The sequence below is a fragment of the Aquarana catesbeiana genome, linkage group LG02 (genome assembly GCF_042186555.1).
Source record: "Aquarana catesbeiana isolate 2022-GZ linkage group LG02, ASM4218655v1, whole genome shotgun sequence".
NCBI classification, from domain to species: domain Eukaryota; kingdom Metazoa; phylum Chordata; class Amphibia; order Anura; family Ranidae; genus Aquarana; species Aquarana catesbeiana.
This window is the reverse complement of record NC_133325.1, coordinates 289,687,617-289,705,648: the sequence shown is the minus strand read 5'-3', so window position 1 is coordinate 289,705,648 and position 18,032 is coordinate 289,687,617. Positions and strand designations below refer to the sequence as shown.

The 18,032-nt window shown below is 43.5% G+C and overlaps 1 protein-coding gene across 1 annotated transcript in view; it reads left to right on the top strand.

Annotated features, from left to right (window-relative positions):
• Positions 1 to 17,641, top strand: part of RAB20 (RAB20, member RAS oncogene family) — a 47,659-nt gene extending 30,018 nt beyond the window's left edge. Inside the window, exon 2 of the mRNA XM_073614497.1 lies at positions 16,885 to 17,641. Within this exon, the coding sequence (XP_073470598.1) occupies positions 16,885 to 17,405 (521 nt within the window). The 3' untranslated portion in view covers positions 17,406 to 17,641. The remainder of the gene's footprint in view (positions 1 to 16,884) is intronic.
• Positions 17,642 to 18,032: the final 391 nt, after the last annotated feature.

Sequence of the window (18,032 nt, the reverse complement as noted above, 5' to 3'; positions counted from 1 at the left end):
GGCGGTGATCATCAATTTCTAGCAGGACTGCGACATTGCAGCGGACAAATCGGACACCTAACTGATACTTTTGATGCTTTTTTGGGAACCAGTGACATTATTACAGTGATCAGTGCTAAAAATCTGCACTGTTATTGTACTAATGACACTGGCAGGGAAGGGGTTAACACCAGTGGCGATCAAAGGGTTAAGTGTGTCCCTGGGGGGGTGCTTGCTAACTGTGCGGGGGATGGACTGCTTATCAGGAACACAAGATCACGGTGTTCTTCCCTGTCAGAACGGCGATCTGCATTGTTTACATAGGCAGATTACCGGTCTGCGTCTCTGGGGAACGATCGTCGATATCCGCTGGACCTGCTGATTGGCTCCCCCTCTGGCCAATCTGCACACGCGCGCCCTGGGCGCTGTCTATTGCATGACATGACCTACAGGTACGTTGTTTCGTACAATAGTTGCCCTGCCGCAGTATATATGCGATGGGCGGTCTTTAAGTAGTTAAATCTAGGAGCCAGCTTAAAAAGTTAGGAGTCAGTTTTGCTAAAGTGGAGTTCCACCCTCCTCCCCAGCTCCTCATGGTGAAACCGAGCTTTTGGAGTGTAGAGGGGGAGCGGGTACCCGATTCTGACAGGTACCCACAGCCACTTCCGTTCTGGTTGCTTTAGGCGATCGGAAGTGGAAGTTATCATCCTGCCCAATCCCCCTCTCCAGCCTGAAGTATTCAGGGACACAGGACAGGTCCTAGAAGACTTTGGGACCAATCAGAGTGCAGTGCTGCTCGTGCATGCACAGTGGGCACCTGGCTGTAAAGCCGCAAGCTGTCACAGCCGAGTGCCCATAGCCGTGATGCCGGCGCCGCCTAGGGAGGAGAGAGGAAGGAAACGGCAAGGGTGAGAGTGCACTGCTGGAACGTGGGACAGGTAAGTGTGTGGTTTTTTTGGGGGGTTTTTTTGTTTTGTTTTTGTAGCTGCTGTCTTTTAATAAACACACAAATGACTGGAACTCCACTTTAACTAACAAATCTTGCGGGTAGAACATGTAACATGTTCCTGAAGGCGAACTTGTCCTTTAACCCTTTTGCTGCCAGAGCCGTTTTTGCATATTTTTTTTTTTTCGCACATATGTTTAAAAAAAATCATTTTAGGCCTGAAGATTACATAACTCCCAAAACATATTTTCTGAAAGCGGACACCCTAGAAAAGAAATTAGTGGTAGTTCTAATTTTTTTTGTCACGCGATATTAACGCAAAGTTCTAGACAACATAACATTAAAGTAAAAAAACACACTAAAGTCCATTTTAGGGGGCACAAAAACGCAATAAATTACCCACTTTTTTTGGGTAAAATATAAAAGCCGAGGTTTCATCGAGTAAATAGATACTCAACAGATTTGCGTGTGCCCAGGAAATGGGGACAAACTTCAGTACCCTATATTTCCCATAGGCGACGCTTTAAAAGCCCCCTATGGGTCATCAGTTTTAGATTTACGAAGGAAGTCTGGTGCTGGCAATATTGCTTTCATTCCGGCGTGCGCAGCAATATGCAACATGTTTATCGCAATCAAAGGTTTGTTTTTGTGTTTATTTTTTTTTACCTAACTTTTTTTTTTTTTTCTTTTTTTTATTTATTTTCATCACATAGGGGACCAAAAGTCCCCTATGTGATGTGTTTTTTTTTTTTTGGTGACAGGTTCTCTTTAATGAGACATCCAGGGTCCCCCCTGTGTTCCACTTAATGTAATGCACATCGCACTGCATTACATTCTTTCCCGGCCTTGATGGCCAGTGAAACTGTCAATGGGACTTGGACCTGGAAGTGACACCATACACTTATTTTTTATAAGAGATTTAACAATCGCAACGAACGCTGTGGCAGCCAGAGTGATCATTTTATTCTTGCTGTGCAAATATACGAAAAGTTTTTGGCTGGATTTCAGCTTTAGAATTATTGTATTTGTTTACAGTGTAAAATTGTATGTCTGTAATATAATGCAAGGAAACTTCACCATAATGATTCATGGAAAAGACTGGGACCCCACTCATTTCAAAACTGCCTGAGGGCTGCAAGAAAGGAGTTTGAGATGTTGTGGTAAACTATTGATCTTGGCTAATGTGTGACATACATACATGCATGCTTGTCACAAAAGGTGTGTGCACAAGGAACTTTGAACACCTTAAACTGGTAGACCATTGATGCTTAGCAGTCTGCTAGTGAATGTTCTACATAACCAGAATCATTATGGTGTAGTCTATAAATATACTTCTGGCCATGCTCTGTACTGCTCACATGTCTTACATTCCTGGAGAAAGCTTCCCACTGCTGGAAATATTCCACTTCCCACTGGCGTTTCAGGCAAATAACTTCTTTGTTAACACTCCTATAGTACTGCTTATTCCCATTGTGTGTATATATGATGTTTTGTAAAAATGTGGGATTAAAAGCAGTGCTAGATTGTTATACGAAAAACAGCTAAATGTAGTAGCCTTCTTATTTATTGTTCTGTACACTTCTTATGATGTGTTGTGATGTTGGTTGTAATATTTTTCTTTTACGTTTACATTTGCTCAATAAATGCATGTAAAACTGCATGCAAGTTGAGATTTGTGGTATTCTAATCAATAACACTTGTGTTATAGGAAGAAAATGCTAAGATGTGAACAGTTTGAGTATAAGGCCCCTTTTACATGGGTGTTCCATCGTGCCTATTTTTGACCTGTGATTAAATGGTTAATAAATGCACTGCAACCTATCCCTATGTGCAGCTAGAAAAGGATCCATTTATATGCAGGTCTGTTCAGGTTCGTCAGACTGAACACAAGTTTGCAGATCTGACCCGATGTGGGCAGAAATAGACCGACACGTGTCAGTTTTGCATCCAATGCCCTTAGGGCTTGTTTACACTTGCTTCGAAATGTGGCCTTTGACACCATTGAGTCCACCTTTCGTTAACATGTTAGACCCCATATTCAGGGTGTAACATGTCCGCTCTGGTCTCGCCCCCGCTAGCTGTCATACCTGGCTGTGTCACTCATTCACAGTCCCCTGTGATTGGAAAACTACAAGTGCCCAACAGCCTTTGTGGTTGCCGGCTTGTAGTTTTCAGTGAACTACCACAGCACTGTGGTAGTTCAATGAGTCTTCTTGTCAGACTGTATCTGCTTTGCCCGGAAAATGTACAGACACACAGATACACTGACAGGTCTGCAGGAGACCTGCATGGATCGCTAGTGCAATGTTTTAGAGGCTCCATTAACAAAAAATAATAAATGTAATTTTTTTTACCTGACAAATGTGCATTTAGTATTTTTGTTAAAACTTACCCTTTAAAGCGTTCTGAATGCCAACCAAAGCACCTGTCACTAAATAAAATGGATACCTGCCAGTCCTGTTTACACATTGATTGCTTTGCTTAAAAAAATTATACCCTATGTCGCTTTCTTGGTTCCTTTAAAAGCATCTTCAAAGCCCCTATAGAAATGATGCCAAAGCTTGCTAGCAGCACCTGAGAGGCTTTTATTCAGCTTTAGCTTTGCCTTGTTTTGGAGGTATTGCGGGTATGAGATATGCCAGGATGCACTGGGAAACCAGCAAGTGAACCAGAAAGACATCATCAGCCATCACTTCTGGTTCATGTGTATATATTCTGGGAGTATCTGGTGCAGAGGTCACATCTAGGGTGCAGCATGGAGCAGCAAGGTGAGCGGGCTCCGGAGCGGAGCAACTAGCAGACGGCACACATGGTATGCAGCTTTAGCAATGGTATAGCGGAAGGTGAACAGGGACCAGAGCGAGAGGACTGAGCGGCAAAGGATCAGCAGAGCTGGGGGACTGGAGCAGGAGAAACTAGCAATGTCATGTGTGGTGTGCATTGTGGGAGCAATATAGCCGGAGGTCAGCGGGGACCATAGAGGGAGGAGAATCAGCAAACTAAAAGATTATTGGCGCTAGGGGTTACTACTGAGCGGGGCATCAACAACGCTGGGGATACTACTGAGTGGGGCGTCAGTAGAGCTGGGAGTACTACTGGGCAGAGGATCTGCTGAACAAGGGTACTAAGCTACCTATGCAGTTTGTTTTTGGTCATTTCTGCAGTGCTTTTTGCTGTGCGCTTTGCGTTTTTGCACATGCAATTTTACCACAATTTGCATTTTTTTTTTTTTTTTTTTTTGGCCAATTTGTTGAAGTTAAAAGATTGCAAATCGCGACAGAGACAAACTACATGCTTTTCTGCAGCCTTTCCATTTTTGGAACTGTTTTGCGTTTTTAAAAAGTCCCTGACCCATTCCAAAAATGCAGCGGCTGAAAAAAAGCATAGATGTCAACGTGTCCTATAGGAAAAAAAAACATGTTAAATGAACTGTAGTTCATTTCTGCAAAAAGCACCATAAAACACATATGTATAAACCGAGCCCAAGGCACAGATCTGCTCATGCATTTTGCATGTTTCGCATTCAGTGAACTGCAAAAAAAAGTATGAAAGGGGTGTTGCTGCTTTATGCTTTAGTTGCAAGTGATGGTGTCCATTTGGAAGATCTCGTGTTCCTAGGTTGCTTCATTATTAGGTGACAACATGATTTCTTGTCACGTTGCTGTGTATTGGGCAATGACTTAGCAGTGTCATGATGCTCTATATATGTTTCCAGTAAAGAGGACCGGTGGCATAGTGCTCAGGAGGGAAACTGCGATGTCACCTGCCTGCCTAGGAAAGCTGCTAGCCAGACGGGAAAAGTTTTTTTTTTTTTTTTTTTTTTTTTATTTATTTATTTTTTAATTGTACACCTGAGCGGTGACTATAATTGCTGTTTTATTCTAGGAAAAGTCCAATTTTTTGAGAGGCTAATGGTGTCACTTTAAGGTCTTTGGAACCTTTCTATATTTGAGACCTACACAAGTCTGTGAAAAGCTGTGAAGGCATAAAGACTTTCACTTTGTTTATTCTTCACAAGAGTAAGGTCATATTCATAAGTGTGATTCCAGCCAAAGGAATACCTTGGATTCCTTCCCCAGCCATGAGTTAAATCCTGTGAGAATGAGGCTTAAAGCAGGGGTCCACCTATCTATCGTTTTTTTTTTTGAGTTCATTCACAAAATTTTCTTCTCAGCATTACATACTCACATATTGTGTGTAATATGTCCGCCTGTGTCAGATTTCGTTGGAAAGAATAACTTATATTATTCACTGCAGGCAGTTTCCATCTTCATTGTGGGCATTTGAAGCCCACAAGCATTTATTTCCTGGATGTGGTGAATGCTGTGCTCCCAGCATTCACTGCTCGTTCCCACACATGCTCAGTGGCATCCTGGGAAGCCTGAGACTAGCTCCCAGGAGTCTGGGAGAGGCTAGAAACACACCTACTCCCACGGGAGGAGAACCAGGAAGTGCAAAGAAGAATAGAAAAATAAAAGGTAATTACGGCGATTTAAATTTTTTTAAACGGCATGTCAGCATCTAGGCAAGGAAGAGAATACATACAGATATTGTTCAAAATTTGGGTGGAACTCCGCTTTAAGGCCCCCTTCACACAGGCGTTCTGTTTGTCCATTTTTTTTTTTATCCATCTATTGACAGATAAAAAACAGACACCAATGTATTTCTATCGGTAACCTCCCGTTAACGTGTTTTTTTTTTTGTTTTTTTTTGAATGGTAGGCCTCTTTCACACGGGCGCTCTGTTTGTCCGTTTTTTTCATCCATCCGTTGATGGAGGTAAAGCGGATGTCAATGCATCTCCTATGCAAAAATGTGATGTAAACGAAAGATCATCTATTTACATCTGCTTCCATCAACATTTGTTTTTTGGAACAGATCAAAGCCCTAGTTTTCTTCAGTTTTAAAAAAACAGAACTATCGAAAAACGGATGTAAACGGACAAACGGTCTGTTTTTTTTTTTTTTTTTGTTTTTGTTTTTTTGTATCTGTTTTTGCATTGGTAGTGGATGTAAAAAAAACTGATGTACAACAGGTGAAAATCTGATGTAAACCGATCTGTTTTTTTTCTTTGAAAAAACGTAATTGAACTGATGAAACAAACGATTGTGTGAAATGATCCAAAGTGTTGTTTTTTTCTGAAGTTTTATTAAATGTTGTGTTACATGGTCAACTTGGGTGTAGATCATGGAGGCTCAATCTGTGGTCGTCCAGCTGTTGCGTAACTACAAGTCCCATGAATCATTGCAAGGCAGACCGTTTACAAGCATAACTCCCAAAGGACAGGGGTATGATGGGACTTGTAGTTTCACAACAGCTGGAGGGCCACAGGTTGGGCACCCATGATGTAGATAGTGCTTAACTGGGTTTTACTTAGAAAAAAATTAAGCTTTCTACCTGTTACAGTTAAGGATGTCAAGTCACCTGTGCCCAGTCTTGCCACAAACAGTTAATCTAGCACTGAGAAATTCTCTCCAATCTGTTGCTGGGTTAACCACTTCAGCCCTGGAAGAATTTACCCCCTTCCTGACCAGGCCATTTTTTTTTTTTTTTTTTTTTGCGATACGGCACTGCATCATTTTAACTGACAATTGCACGGTCGTGTGAACTTGTACCCAAACAAAATTGACATCCTGTTTTCCCCACAAATGGTGCTCTCTTTTGGTGGTATTTGATCACCTCTGCGGTTTTTTTCATTTTTTTTCGCTATAAACAAAAAAAAAGCGACAATTAAAAAAAAAAAAAACACATAATTTTGTACTTTTTGCTATAAAAAATATCCAATTTGTTTCCTCTGTTTGTTTAGGCCGATTTTATATATTCTTCTACATATTTTTGGTAAAAAAATTGCAATAAGCGTATATTGATTGGTTTGCAGAAAAGTTATAATGTCTACAAAATAGGGGATAGATTTATGGCATTTTTTTTTTTTTTTTACTAATAATGGCAGTGATCAGTGATTTTTATCGGGATTGCGGCGGACAGACCAGACACTTTTGACACTTTTTTTGGGACCAGTGACATTTATACAGCGATCAGAGCCAAAAATAGCCACTGATTACTGTATAAATGTCATTGGCAGGGAAGGGGTTAACACTAGGGGGCGATCAAGGGGTTAACTGTGTTCCCTAGGTGTGTTCTAACTGTGGGGGGGATGGGACTGACTAGGGGAGGAGACCGATTGGTGTTCCTACTTAGTAGGAGCCCACAATCCGTCTCCTCTCCCCTGAGAAAACCGGGATTTGTGTGTTTACACACACAGATCCTGGTTCTCGCTCTGTCGCGAACGATCGCGTGTGCTCAGCAGTCATCGTGCCCACGGTGCATGCGGATCGGCTCCGGGGACAAACAGCAGGCCTGCTAAAGCGTCTTAAAGAGCCGACGTACAGCTATGACAGCTCACCCAGCAGTGCCATCCTGTCGCAGTAGAATTGCGGCGGCTGGTCTGGAAGCGGTTAAAAGCCGACACATGAGAAAAATTAGTGTCGGTACACCACTGCTGCTGTGACTGACATCTGACGTATTTCTCTCATGCATGAACAGGGGAGTGTGTCCAGGATTGCAGCAGCAGATCACCTCTTCCTACACACAGGCACTGGGTAGCTCTGACATGCGTGCATTGAGGGGGCCGGGAGCGCGCTCTGCATGTGACGTACACCCACGGTGGGGACTGTGTGCGCACTTTTCTATATCCGTGCGTGAGGCTCAGCCGCGCCGCTCTCCTTGTCAGGAGGAGTGTAGAGGTGCAAGGAAATTCCTGTGATGTCTCGACTCGCCTCCCAAGTTCCGTCTTTGAGACCCGTGGTGCCCACCCATATCTGTTTTATAGGGCTCATATAGGCAGGGAGCAAGAATTGAAAGGTATACAAACATAGATTCAGTTGGGAGATGTAAGCACATTACTATGGTGCCTTTGTTTTATATTAGATGCCCTGCGGGTTTACAAACACTTTTTCACAGTACAAGGTGCGTTTCATGAGAGTGTCTCACTTGACAGCCCGTGAAGATCCGTTAGGTAAATGTATGACATATACAGCAAATAACATGGTGAGGTGAGAAAGTAGGATGAGGTACTGATTTGTTTAGATTTTTTTTCTCCTTACATATTTGCATTTTAAACTATTTAAAATTTTTTTATTACTGTCAGTGATATTGTTTTGTGTTCCATTGATTTCCATGCCATTAAATACATGAAACAAAGCCAACTTTGTAATACATTAAGTCCAACTCTTGCTAACACAGAAAAACCTGATCCAAAACGTAACTTTCCCGTCCTTATCAAAAATTAAAAATTTGACTATATAGTTAGGGCCCTATACACAGGTGTCTTCTGTTCGCTGATCGGAGCAGAGCGGCTGGATGACAGGTCCGTGTCTGCTCAAGTTTCTACAGAGTGAACACGGATGGACCCTGCTCTGCTCTATGGAGTAAATAGACTCCGCTGTGTGTTTTACACCCGGCTGCCTCTGATCTGGTCTGCCCAAACGGACCTCCAATTTTTTTTTGATCGGACCCAGAGGTGGCAGGTGTAAATGGGTACAACTTGATGCCGAGAAAGCATTTGACGGGGTTAACTGGTCTTTCCTCCAACTATCTCTGCAACATAAAGGGCTGGGAGCTAAACTAATATCTAAAATGATGTCCCTTTTACTCCACCCCTTCAGCGAAGGTCATGGCTAACGGGGAACAATCTGAGGTTTTCTGGATAAACAAGGGGACTAGACAAGGTTATCCCGTCACCATTATAATTCACCGTAACTATAGAACATTTAGCACAGGCTATACATAACAACTGTATCCATGGTATCTCCACGCCCTCAGCTCACTGCAATTTATCTTTATATGCAGATGACTTGTTATATATCACACAACTACATATTGGTATCCCCGCCTTTCTACATGAACTTAAGCGCTTCGGTTCTCACAGTACTTTAAAACTGAACATTGCCAAAACTGAAGCACTAAGACCCCTTTCACACTGGCGCGCTTTGCAGGCGCTACAGCGCTAAAAATAGCTGTTGCTGTGTCTCCAATGTGAAAGCCCTGAGGGCTCTCACACTGGGGCGGTGCGCTGGCGGGACGCTAAAAAAAGTCCTGCTAGCAGCATCTTTGGAGTGGGTATAACCCGCTCCTTCACCTCTCCTGCCCATTGAAATCGGTGGGACAGCGCGGCTATACCGCCAGCATAGCGCTGCTGCAGCAGCGTTTTGCCGTGGTTTTAACCCTTCCTCGGCCGCTAGTGGGGGGGGGTAAAAGCGCCCCGCTAGCAGCCGAATACCTCCGCAAATACGACGTTAAAACGCTGCTAAAAATAGCGGCGCTTTACTGCTGACGCCGCCCCCGCCCCAGTGTGAAAGAGGCCTAAATGTCTTTGTCAGCTCCTACCTTAACCATGGCCCAAAACAACTTTCCCTTTCATTGGCAATCTAAATCAATTAAATACCTAGGGACGGAGATACAACAGGACTTACAGTGCCTTACAAAAGTATTCACCCCCCTTGGCATTTTTCGTGTTTTGTTGCCTCACAATCTGGAATTAACATGGATTGTTTGAGGATTTGCATCATTTAATTTACAGAACATGCCCACAACTTTGAAGATTTTTTTTTTTAATTGTGAAGCAAACAAATAGGACAAAATAACAGAAAAAGTCAATGTGCATAACTATTCACCCCCCTAAAGTCAATACTTCGTAGAGCCACCTTTTGCGGCTATCACAGCTCCAAGTCACTTTGGATAAGTCTCTATGAGCTTGCCACATCTTACCACTGAGATTTTTGCCCATTCCTCCTTGCAAAACTGCTCCAGCTCCTTCAAGTTGGATGGTTTGTGCTTGTGAACAGCAATATTTAAGTCTGACCACAGATTTTCTATTGGATTGAGGTCTGGGCTTTGACTAGGCCATTCTAACACATTTACATGTTTCCCCTTAAACCACTCAAGTGTTGCTTTAGCAGTGTGTTTGGGGTCATTGTCCTGCTGGAGGGTGAACCTCCGCCCTAGCTTCAAATCACACACAGAGTGGTACAGGTTTTGCTCAAGAATATCCCTGTATTTAGAACAATCTATCTTTCCCTCAACCCTGACCAGTTTCCCAGTCCCGACTGCTGAAAAACATCCCCACAGCATTATGCTGCCACCACCATGTTTTACTGCGGGGATGGTGTCTTTGGGTGATGTGATGTGTTGTGTTTGAGCCAGACATAGCGTTGTCTTTGGTGGCCAAAAAGTTCAGACCAGAGCACCTTCCTCCATACATGTTGGGAGTCTCCCGCATGCCTTTTCGCAAACTCAAAACGTTACATTTTGTTTGGCCACTCTGCCATAAAGCCCAACTCTATGGAGCATGCTGCTTATTGTCGTCCTATGTACAGATACTCCAGTCTCTGCTGTGGAACTCTGCAGCTCTTCCAGGGTTACCTTAGGTTTCTGTGCTGCCTCTGATTAATGCCCTCCTTGCCGGTCCGTGAGTTTTGGTGTGCGGCCGTCTCTTGGCAGGTTTGCTGTTGTGCCATGTTCTTTCCATTTGGTTATGATGGATTTGATGGTGCTCCTAGGGATCATCAAAGATTTGGATTTTTTTTTATAACCTAACCCTGATTTGTACTTCTCAACAACATTGTCCCTTACTTGAGAAGGGGCACCCTGCTGGGGACAGCTAATGTAAAGGGGCACCCTGCTGGGGACAGCTAATGTAAAGGGGTAAAGGGGCACCCTGCTGGGGACAGCTAATGTAAAGGGGCACCCTGCTGGGGACAGCTAATGTAAAGGGGCACCCTGCTGGGGACAGCTAATGTAAAGGGGCACCCTGCTGGGGACAGCTAATGTAAAGGGGCACCCTGCTGGGGACGGCTAATGTAAAGGGGCACCCTGCTGGGGACGGCTAATGTAAAGGGGCACCCTGCTGGGGACGGCTAATGTAAAGGGGCACCCTGCTGGGGACGGCTAATGTAAAGGGGCACCCTGCTGGGGACGGCTAATGTAAAGGGGCACCCTGCTGGGGACGGCTAATGTAAAGGGGCACCCTGCTGGGGACGGCTAATGTAAAGGGGCACCCTGCTGGGGACGGCTAATGTAAAGGGGCACCCTGCTGAGGACGGCTAGTGTAAAGGGGCACCCTGCTGGGGATGAGCTAATGTAAAGGGGCACCCTGCTGGGGATGAGCTAATGTAAAGGGGCACCCTGCTGGGGACGGCTAGTGTAAAGGGGCACCCTGCTGGGGACAGCCTAATGTAAAGGGGCACCCTGCTGGGGACAGCCTAATGTAAAGGGGCACCCTGCTGGGGACAGCCTAATGTAAAGGGGCACCCTGCTGGGGACGAGCTAATGTAAAGGGGCACCCTGCTGGGGACGGGCTAATGTAAAGGGGCACCCTGCTGGGGACGAGCTAATGTAAAGGGGCACCCTGCTGGGGACGAGCTAATGTAAAGGGGCACCCTGCTGGGGACGGGCTAATGTAAAGGGGCACCCTGCTGGGGACGGGCTAATGTAAAGGGGCACCCTGCTGGGGACGGGCTAATGTAAAGGGGCACCCTGCTGGGGACGGGCTAATGTAAAGGGGCACCCTGCTGGGGACGGGCTAATGTAAAGGGGCACCCTGCTGGGGACGGGCTAATGTAAAGGGGCACCCTGCTGGGGACGGGCTAATGTAAAGGGGCACCCTGCTGGGGACGGGCTAATGTAAAGGGGCACCCTGCTGGGGACGGGCTAATGTAAAGGGGCACCCTGCTGGGGACGGGCTAATGTAAAGGGGCACCCTGCTGGGGACGGGCTAATGTAAAGGGGCACCCTGCTGGGGACGGGCTAATGTAAAGGGGCACCCTGCTGGGGACGGGCTAATGTAAAGGGGCACCCTGCTGGGGACGGGCTAATGTAAAGGGGCACCCTGCTGGGGACGGGCTAATGTAAAGGGGCACCCTGCTGGGGACGGGCTAATGTAAAGGGGCACCCTGCTGGGGACGGGCTAATGTAAAGGGGCACCCTGCTGGGGACGGGCTAATGTAAAGGGGCACCCTGCTGGGGACGGGCTAATGTAAAGGGGCACCCTGCTGGGGACGGGCTAATGTAAAGGGGCACCCTGCTGGGGACGGGCTAATGTAAAGGGGCACCCTGCTGGGGACGGGCTAATGTAAAGGGGCACCCTGCTGGGGACGGGCTAATCTAAGTGGGGACACCTGGATCGTTTTAATGTGGGCACCTGATGTAAGGGACACTTTGATGGGGGTTTATTCTTTTAAATATACGACTACACACAGTATATCCTACCTGAGTCTGAAATTTGGACCCCTGCTGGAAGAAAATTTTACTGACTGAACTTTCTTGAAGTTTTAATTCAGTACCCCTAATCTAGACTGTTGAGCCGTGTGCTTTTATATACTTTTATTCACAACAGAACTTTATCTAACGGGAGATTATGGTAATTGTATTGTTTTTTATTTTTATTTGCACAATTTTGTCGATATTAGAGTCACTACCATACTAGCGCTGCACTTTGTATAATTAGAAATGTAAACACGTCCACTTGCCAAATCACAGGCAAAAAGTTTACATGACTCCTTTACTAGTCACAAATACTGTGCAGATGTCATGTTATGCAACTTTTTCATTCTTTCAGTTCTCTGTAATGATTTAGGAAGTATGTTGCACTTTGTTTTATAGGATCTGATACAGTTTTCTCTTGTCACCCAGTCCTGGTTGGTTTTACAGTCGTGTGGAAAAAAATGTGACTAAACCAGATTCCTTGATATCAGCTCTAAGTAAAAACCGTCACATATATCAGCCAAGATGATTTACAGAGTGAGCAGACATTACTTTTATTGGGAGAAAAGTTAGCTATAAAGCTATAAAGCTGACGAGACATTTTCTGCAAAGTTTTGGCCTTTTTCCTCCTCCCTTTCAGCAGAAAACACCTCGTCCACTTTATAGAATGCTGCTAAAGGGGAAGTATGGATTTAAAATAAAAAAACATTTATACATACCTAGGTGGATGTAGTATCTATTCAATGCTGCATCTGTCCCCTGCTGGCTCTGCACTGAGAACTGAGCGATCAAACACCGCTGATCGCTCAGTTCTCCCACCCGCTCTGAGCAGAGAGTTGAGACTGTCAGTCACCAGCTCTCTGCTCTCCCCTCCAGCGCTCGCTGGAACGCTGGGCTGTGGAGGGTGCAGGAACAGCTGTCGCTCTCGCTGAGAGGCTGAGCCAGGTGCCATATGATCGGGAGCTTTTCAGAGCCTGGACTGGCTTTGTGACATCAGCTGAAGGGGTTGAGGCGAGGCGTGTGATATAAAGATAAACATTTTGAAATTCTTATTTGCTACGCAAATCATGTATTAGGCCTGCAGTTTGCTTTTGATCCGTTTCTGCAGTGCTTTTTGCGGTGCCATTTTGAACATACAATTGATGCGATTTAATAAATTTTTTGGTGCTTTTTTTTTTTTTTTTTTTTTTTTTTTGGCCAACTTGGGCAGATTAAAAAACACATCCAAAGGTATCAAACACGCTACATGCTTTTCTGAAGCGCCTCCATTGAAGTCCGTTGAACCAAAAAATGCACTGTTTTGCATTTAAAATGTCCCTGACCTTTTCCAAAAATGCAGCGGCTAAAAAAAAGCATAGATGTGAACGTGTCCCATAGGCAGTCATGTTAAATGGTTGGTTGTAGTCTGTTTCTGTAAAAAGCACCAAAAAAATGCATAATGTGAACCAGGCCTTAAATATGAACACTAAATGTCTCATGTATACTGGCTACACATGTGACAGTAAATAAAGTCATTTGCACACAAGAAGAACTGTCTGCTTTGCAAATGCAATGTAAATCGGCTGTTCACCTGTGTCAGGCAAATAATGGGGGATCATTTGTTTTGCAAACTCTGTTCTCCTAAGGTTCTATTTGCTATGTTTCTGTAACCCCGTTATATAAGAGTTGCATGAAAAATCATCCTGGTCATATGATCTTTCTAAAACTCTAAAGACAGGGACATTTCTCATTCTTGGCATGAATACAGTGGTCTGTAGAAATGTTGAATTCAGCTAGCATATACAATGCATTTTACAAGCCTCAAGCCACTTTGAAAGTTTTTAGACTGTAGTTGTAAACACACTATTAATTCATGCCTACATCCAGCCTACTTGGAGACGGAGTGATTTTTTTTTTTTTTTTTTTTTTTTTTTTTTTTTTCCTGCACCACAGGTTGCTGTTTTCCTGCACCATATCACTTGATTCCCCCATCAACAGTCACTTCTGAATCCCTCCCGCTGAGCCATTGTGGTGTTCTGGCGGGAGAAGCTGCTGCCCCTGGGATTACACTGTGACTACTGCTAGGGGCTATAATCGCTGCTAGCAATAATCACATGTAAAATCCAACAGGCTGGTTGTACCCAGGTTGGCTGATTCATCAACTTGGGTACAATCAACCTGCCCATGCATGGTTCCTGCTGATCTGGCTGAGATTCAAACCTTCTATGGCCAGCTTAAATGGGAAATAAACTTTCAAGATGACTCAAGCAGTAAAAACCTCAGATACTAAATCCAAACCACCTAGCTAATGTTCTATTTTGGTATTTTATCTGTATATTCGTTGTTGATATTTCTATTCACTAACCCCTCATTTCCCCATTCTATACAGTTTTAGGCTTTTAACAACTTTCGCGCTCTTTAAAGCTTACAGTCCTATATTAGAAAAGATCTCCCTTATGCATGATGGTGTCAGTAGTCTGATATTTATTTTCAGTACTTTACATACCTTGGACTATATGTGCAGCATACCAGGTGTGTTAAAGCATATCTAAATCCAAAAACAAAGATTTGATATATTTCAAGTTACCGATAGTTATATGTGGTGACTGCATTAGTTGTGTTTCTTTTTTGGCTTTTTGTAAACTTTATTTTTATGTAGTACTGCCTTGAATAACACCTCTTCATGTAATTTTTAAACATGTCTGTCTTTGTTCATCTCCATTGCATGGGCATAGGGAGATTAAGTGTTTACAGAAGAAAGATTATAGTTTCTGCTTCCAGTTCATCTGCAGGAAATGTCAAGGACATTGCATTTCTCGAGAGATTAACAGGCCTTTTTTTGTATGTTCTTGGCCTAAAGAATAAAATGAATACAGCCTCCACATCTAGGGACTTTTGCAAATATCGTAAAATCTGCTTCTTCAAGTCCATTGTGGGACACTGGAATTCAGAAACTGTTGGGTTATATTGCTACCTACAGAAAAGGTTGAAGGCCATCCTCTGCATCACCCCTTTGCTACTCATCAGAGCAGTAGGCAGTAAGCAGGGCCAGTAAAAACAGAGGGATGAGACCTACATCCCTCAATGGACACAAAGAAATAGATTTTGGGGAAAGTACCAAAATCTTATTTTACCCATTGTTCAATCGGGGACATGGGAATTCGGAAGCGGTTGGCATATCCAAAATCAGTCCAGCTGAGGGGTCCACCACTTACAGCAGTGGTTTTCAACCCTGTCCTCAAGTACCCCCAACAGGCCTTGTTTGCAGGTTTTCCTTTATCTTGCACAGGTGCTTTAAATTAGAGTTAATGGCTTGGTATTTTGGACCAATGGGATAAATTCCCACAACATGGCCTGTTGGGGGTACTTGAGGACAGGGTTGAAAACCACTGGCTTACGGAACCAGCCAAGAACAGTCTGTAACACAGGACAACTAGATGGATCAATACCCGAGCTGAAGCCTTAGCTGAAAGGCTAAAAACATTCACCTAAGAAGGGTCAGAAGCAAGGAAGGGATCAGGAGAAACCTCCTCAGGAGGCCCATCAATAGAAGAAGGACCTAACTCCAGGAGACCATGTTCAGTGAAGGCTGCTTGTGAGTGTCTGTTAAAAATCCAGGGAAACAGGGTCCTCCGGCGACCATGTTTTCCCATCACGCAGGAGATGAGTCCTGATGCTGTTTTTTACTTTATTTTTTATTTTTAATAGCCGGGTGCTGGCATTTGTAACCGCTAGTCATTTTAAATGGAATTTTTTTTCTTTACAAATGTCAGTTTTGCTGTAGCATGTTCTGTATATGCTTCAAATGCGCCACTTTACAGGCATATTAAGTGCAGGACCCCCCCCCCCCAGGCACAGCACATTTTCATTGTTGCACTTTAAGCATCATTAAAATCACTGCTCCTGAAAAAATTTTTTTTTTTTTTTTTTTTTAATTGATACATGTCCCCCCAGGGAAGTACCCAGACCCCCATAACCACTGTATGGCCATTTACTTGCATATAAGCCTTCAAAATGGGCACTTTAGATTTTTTCTGTTCGGCTCCCATAGACTTCAATGGGGTTCGCTGTTCGGGTTAGAACATTTCCCCTGGGGGAGTGTTCGGCCCATCCCTAGTAACTCATATTTTTTTTTTTTTTTTGGTTGATATGGATTACTGCACTTTGCACATGTAGTTTTTAGCTGCAGGTATTGAATGATGGGCACATTTTTGGTTTGTCAGATCTATGAAAAAGTGACAAATGTTTCAAATCTGTGTTGTAACAGTGCCTTCTAAAATACATGTGAATAATGGGGCATCCATTATGTTATGATGAAAAACTTTGGGGTTCATTTACTAAAACTGGAGAGTACAAAATCTGGTGCAGCTCTGCATAGAAACCAATCAGCTTCCAGGTTTTATTGTCAAAACTTAACTGAACAAGCTCAAGTTAGAAGCCGATTGGCTACCATGTACAGTTGCACTCGATTTTGCACTCTCCAGTTTTCGTAAATCAACTCCATTGTCTTGAAGGAAAAATAAACCAACTCACTAAACATGCTTGCCTCTGTTAAGGATCATGAAAGGATGTATTCTAAAAATAGCTTCTTGAACTAGTTGGACTGCCTTGTGTGTTTTGTAGTTGACGAAACATCATGGCACACAGCAGTATGAAAAAAATATAAATAATACACCCCTTTTATATCCTGCTTATTAACATTCTGTTTTCATTGTCTTCTAGGAAGGGAACAGTTTCATGGCCTGGGCTCTATGTACTGTAGATCAGCCTCTGCCATTATCCTAACCTACGATGTTGGCCATAAGCAGAGCCTTCTGGAGCTTGAAGAACGCTTCCTAGGCCTCACTGACACAGCTAACAGTGATTGCCTTTTTTTTGTGGTGGGAAATAAAGTTGACCTGACTGATGGCTCTGAAGGAGAAGGAGAAGAAGAATCTAAGGGTGAAAGGCCTCGCACCTCTAGTACTTCCAAAGTTCGCAAACAGGTGGATATAGAAGATGCCCATGCCCTATACAAACGCATAATGAAATACAGATTGGTGGATGACAGCTGCGCACCTGTTGCAGAGAAGATGTGTTTTGAAACCAGTGCAAAGACTGGACACAATGTCGATGATCTATTTGAAAGTGTTTTCAACATGGTTATACCATTGATTTTGAAGAAGAGAGCCAATGGACCAGATGACACTATCAATCTTGCACAGAGCAATACTGAGAAACAGTCCAAAAGTGGCTGCTGTTAAGTGTTTATAGTAGGGTTGCACCAATACCGTTTTTTTAATGGGCAAGCACGAATACCGATATTTTCAGCTACGTATTTGTCAACACCGAGAACCAATGCTTTGCGTCAATACAAAAAAAAGAATTGCATGCGATTTGAACAGGAATGCAATGTGATTCCTGTCCGGATGCCATGTGATTTCCCCCACTGCTCTCGTGTGTGTGTATGTATGTGTATATAGATATATATTATATATATATATATATATATATATATATATATATATATATATATATATATATATATATATATATAGTGTATGTGTGTAAAAAGGGAAAAGCGCCATCTAGTGGGCAGTTTACAAAATGTTAGAACTCAGTACATCTGGCCACATGCAAAATAATCTACAGGCATACCCCACTTTTAAGTACACAATGGGGTTTATTTACTAAAGCTGGAAAGTGCAAAATCAATCTCGCTTCTGCATAGAAACCAATGAGCTTCTAACCTCAGCTTGTTCAATTAAGCTATGGTAATAAAACCTGGAAGCTCATTGGTTTCTATGCAGAAGTGAGCCTGATTTTGCAATTTCCAGCTTTAGTAAATAAACCCCATTGTGTACTTAACCTCCCTGGCGGTATGATTATTT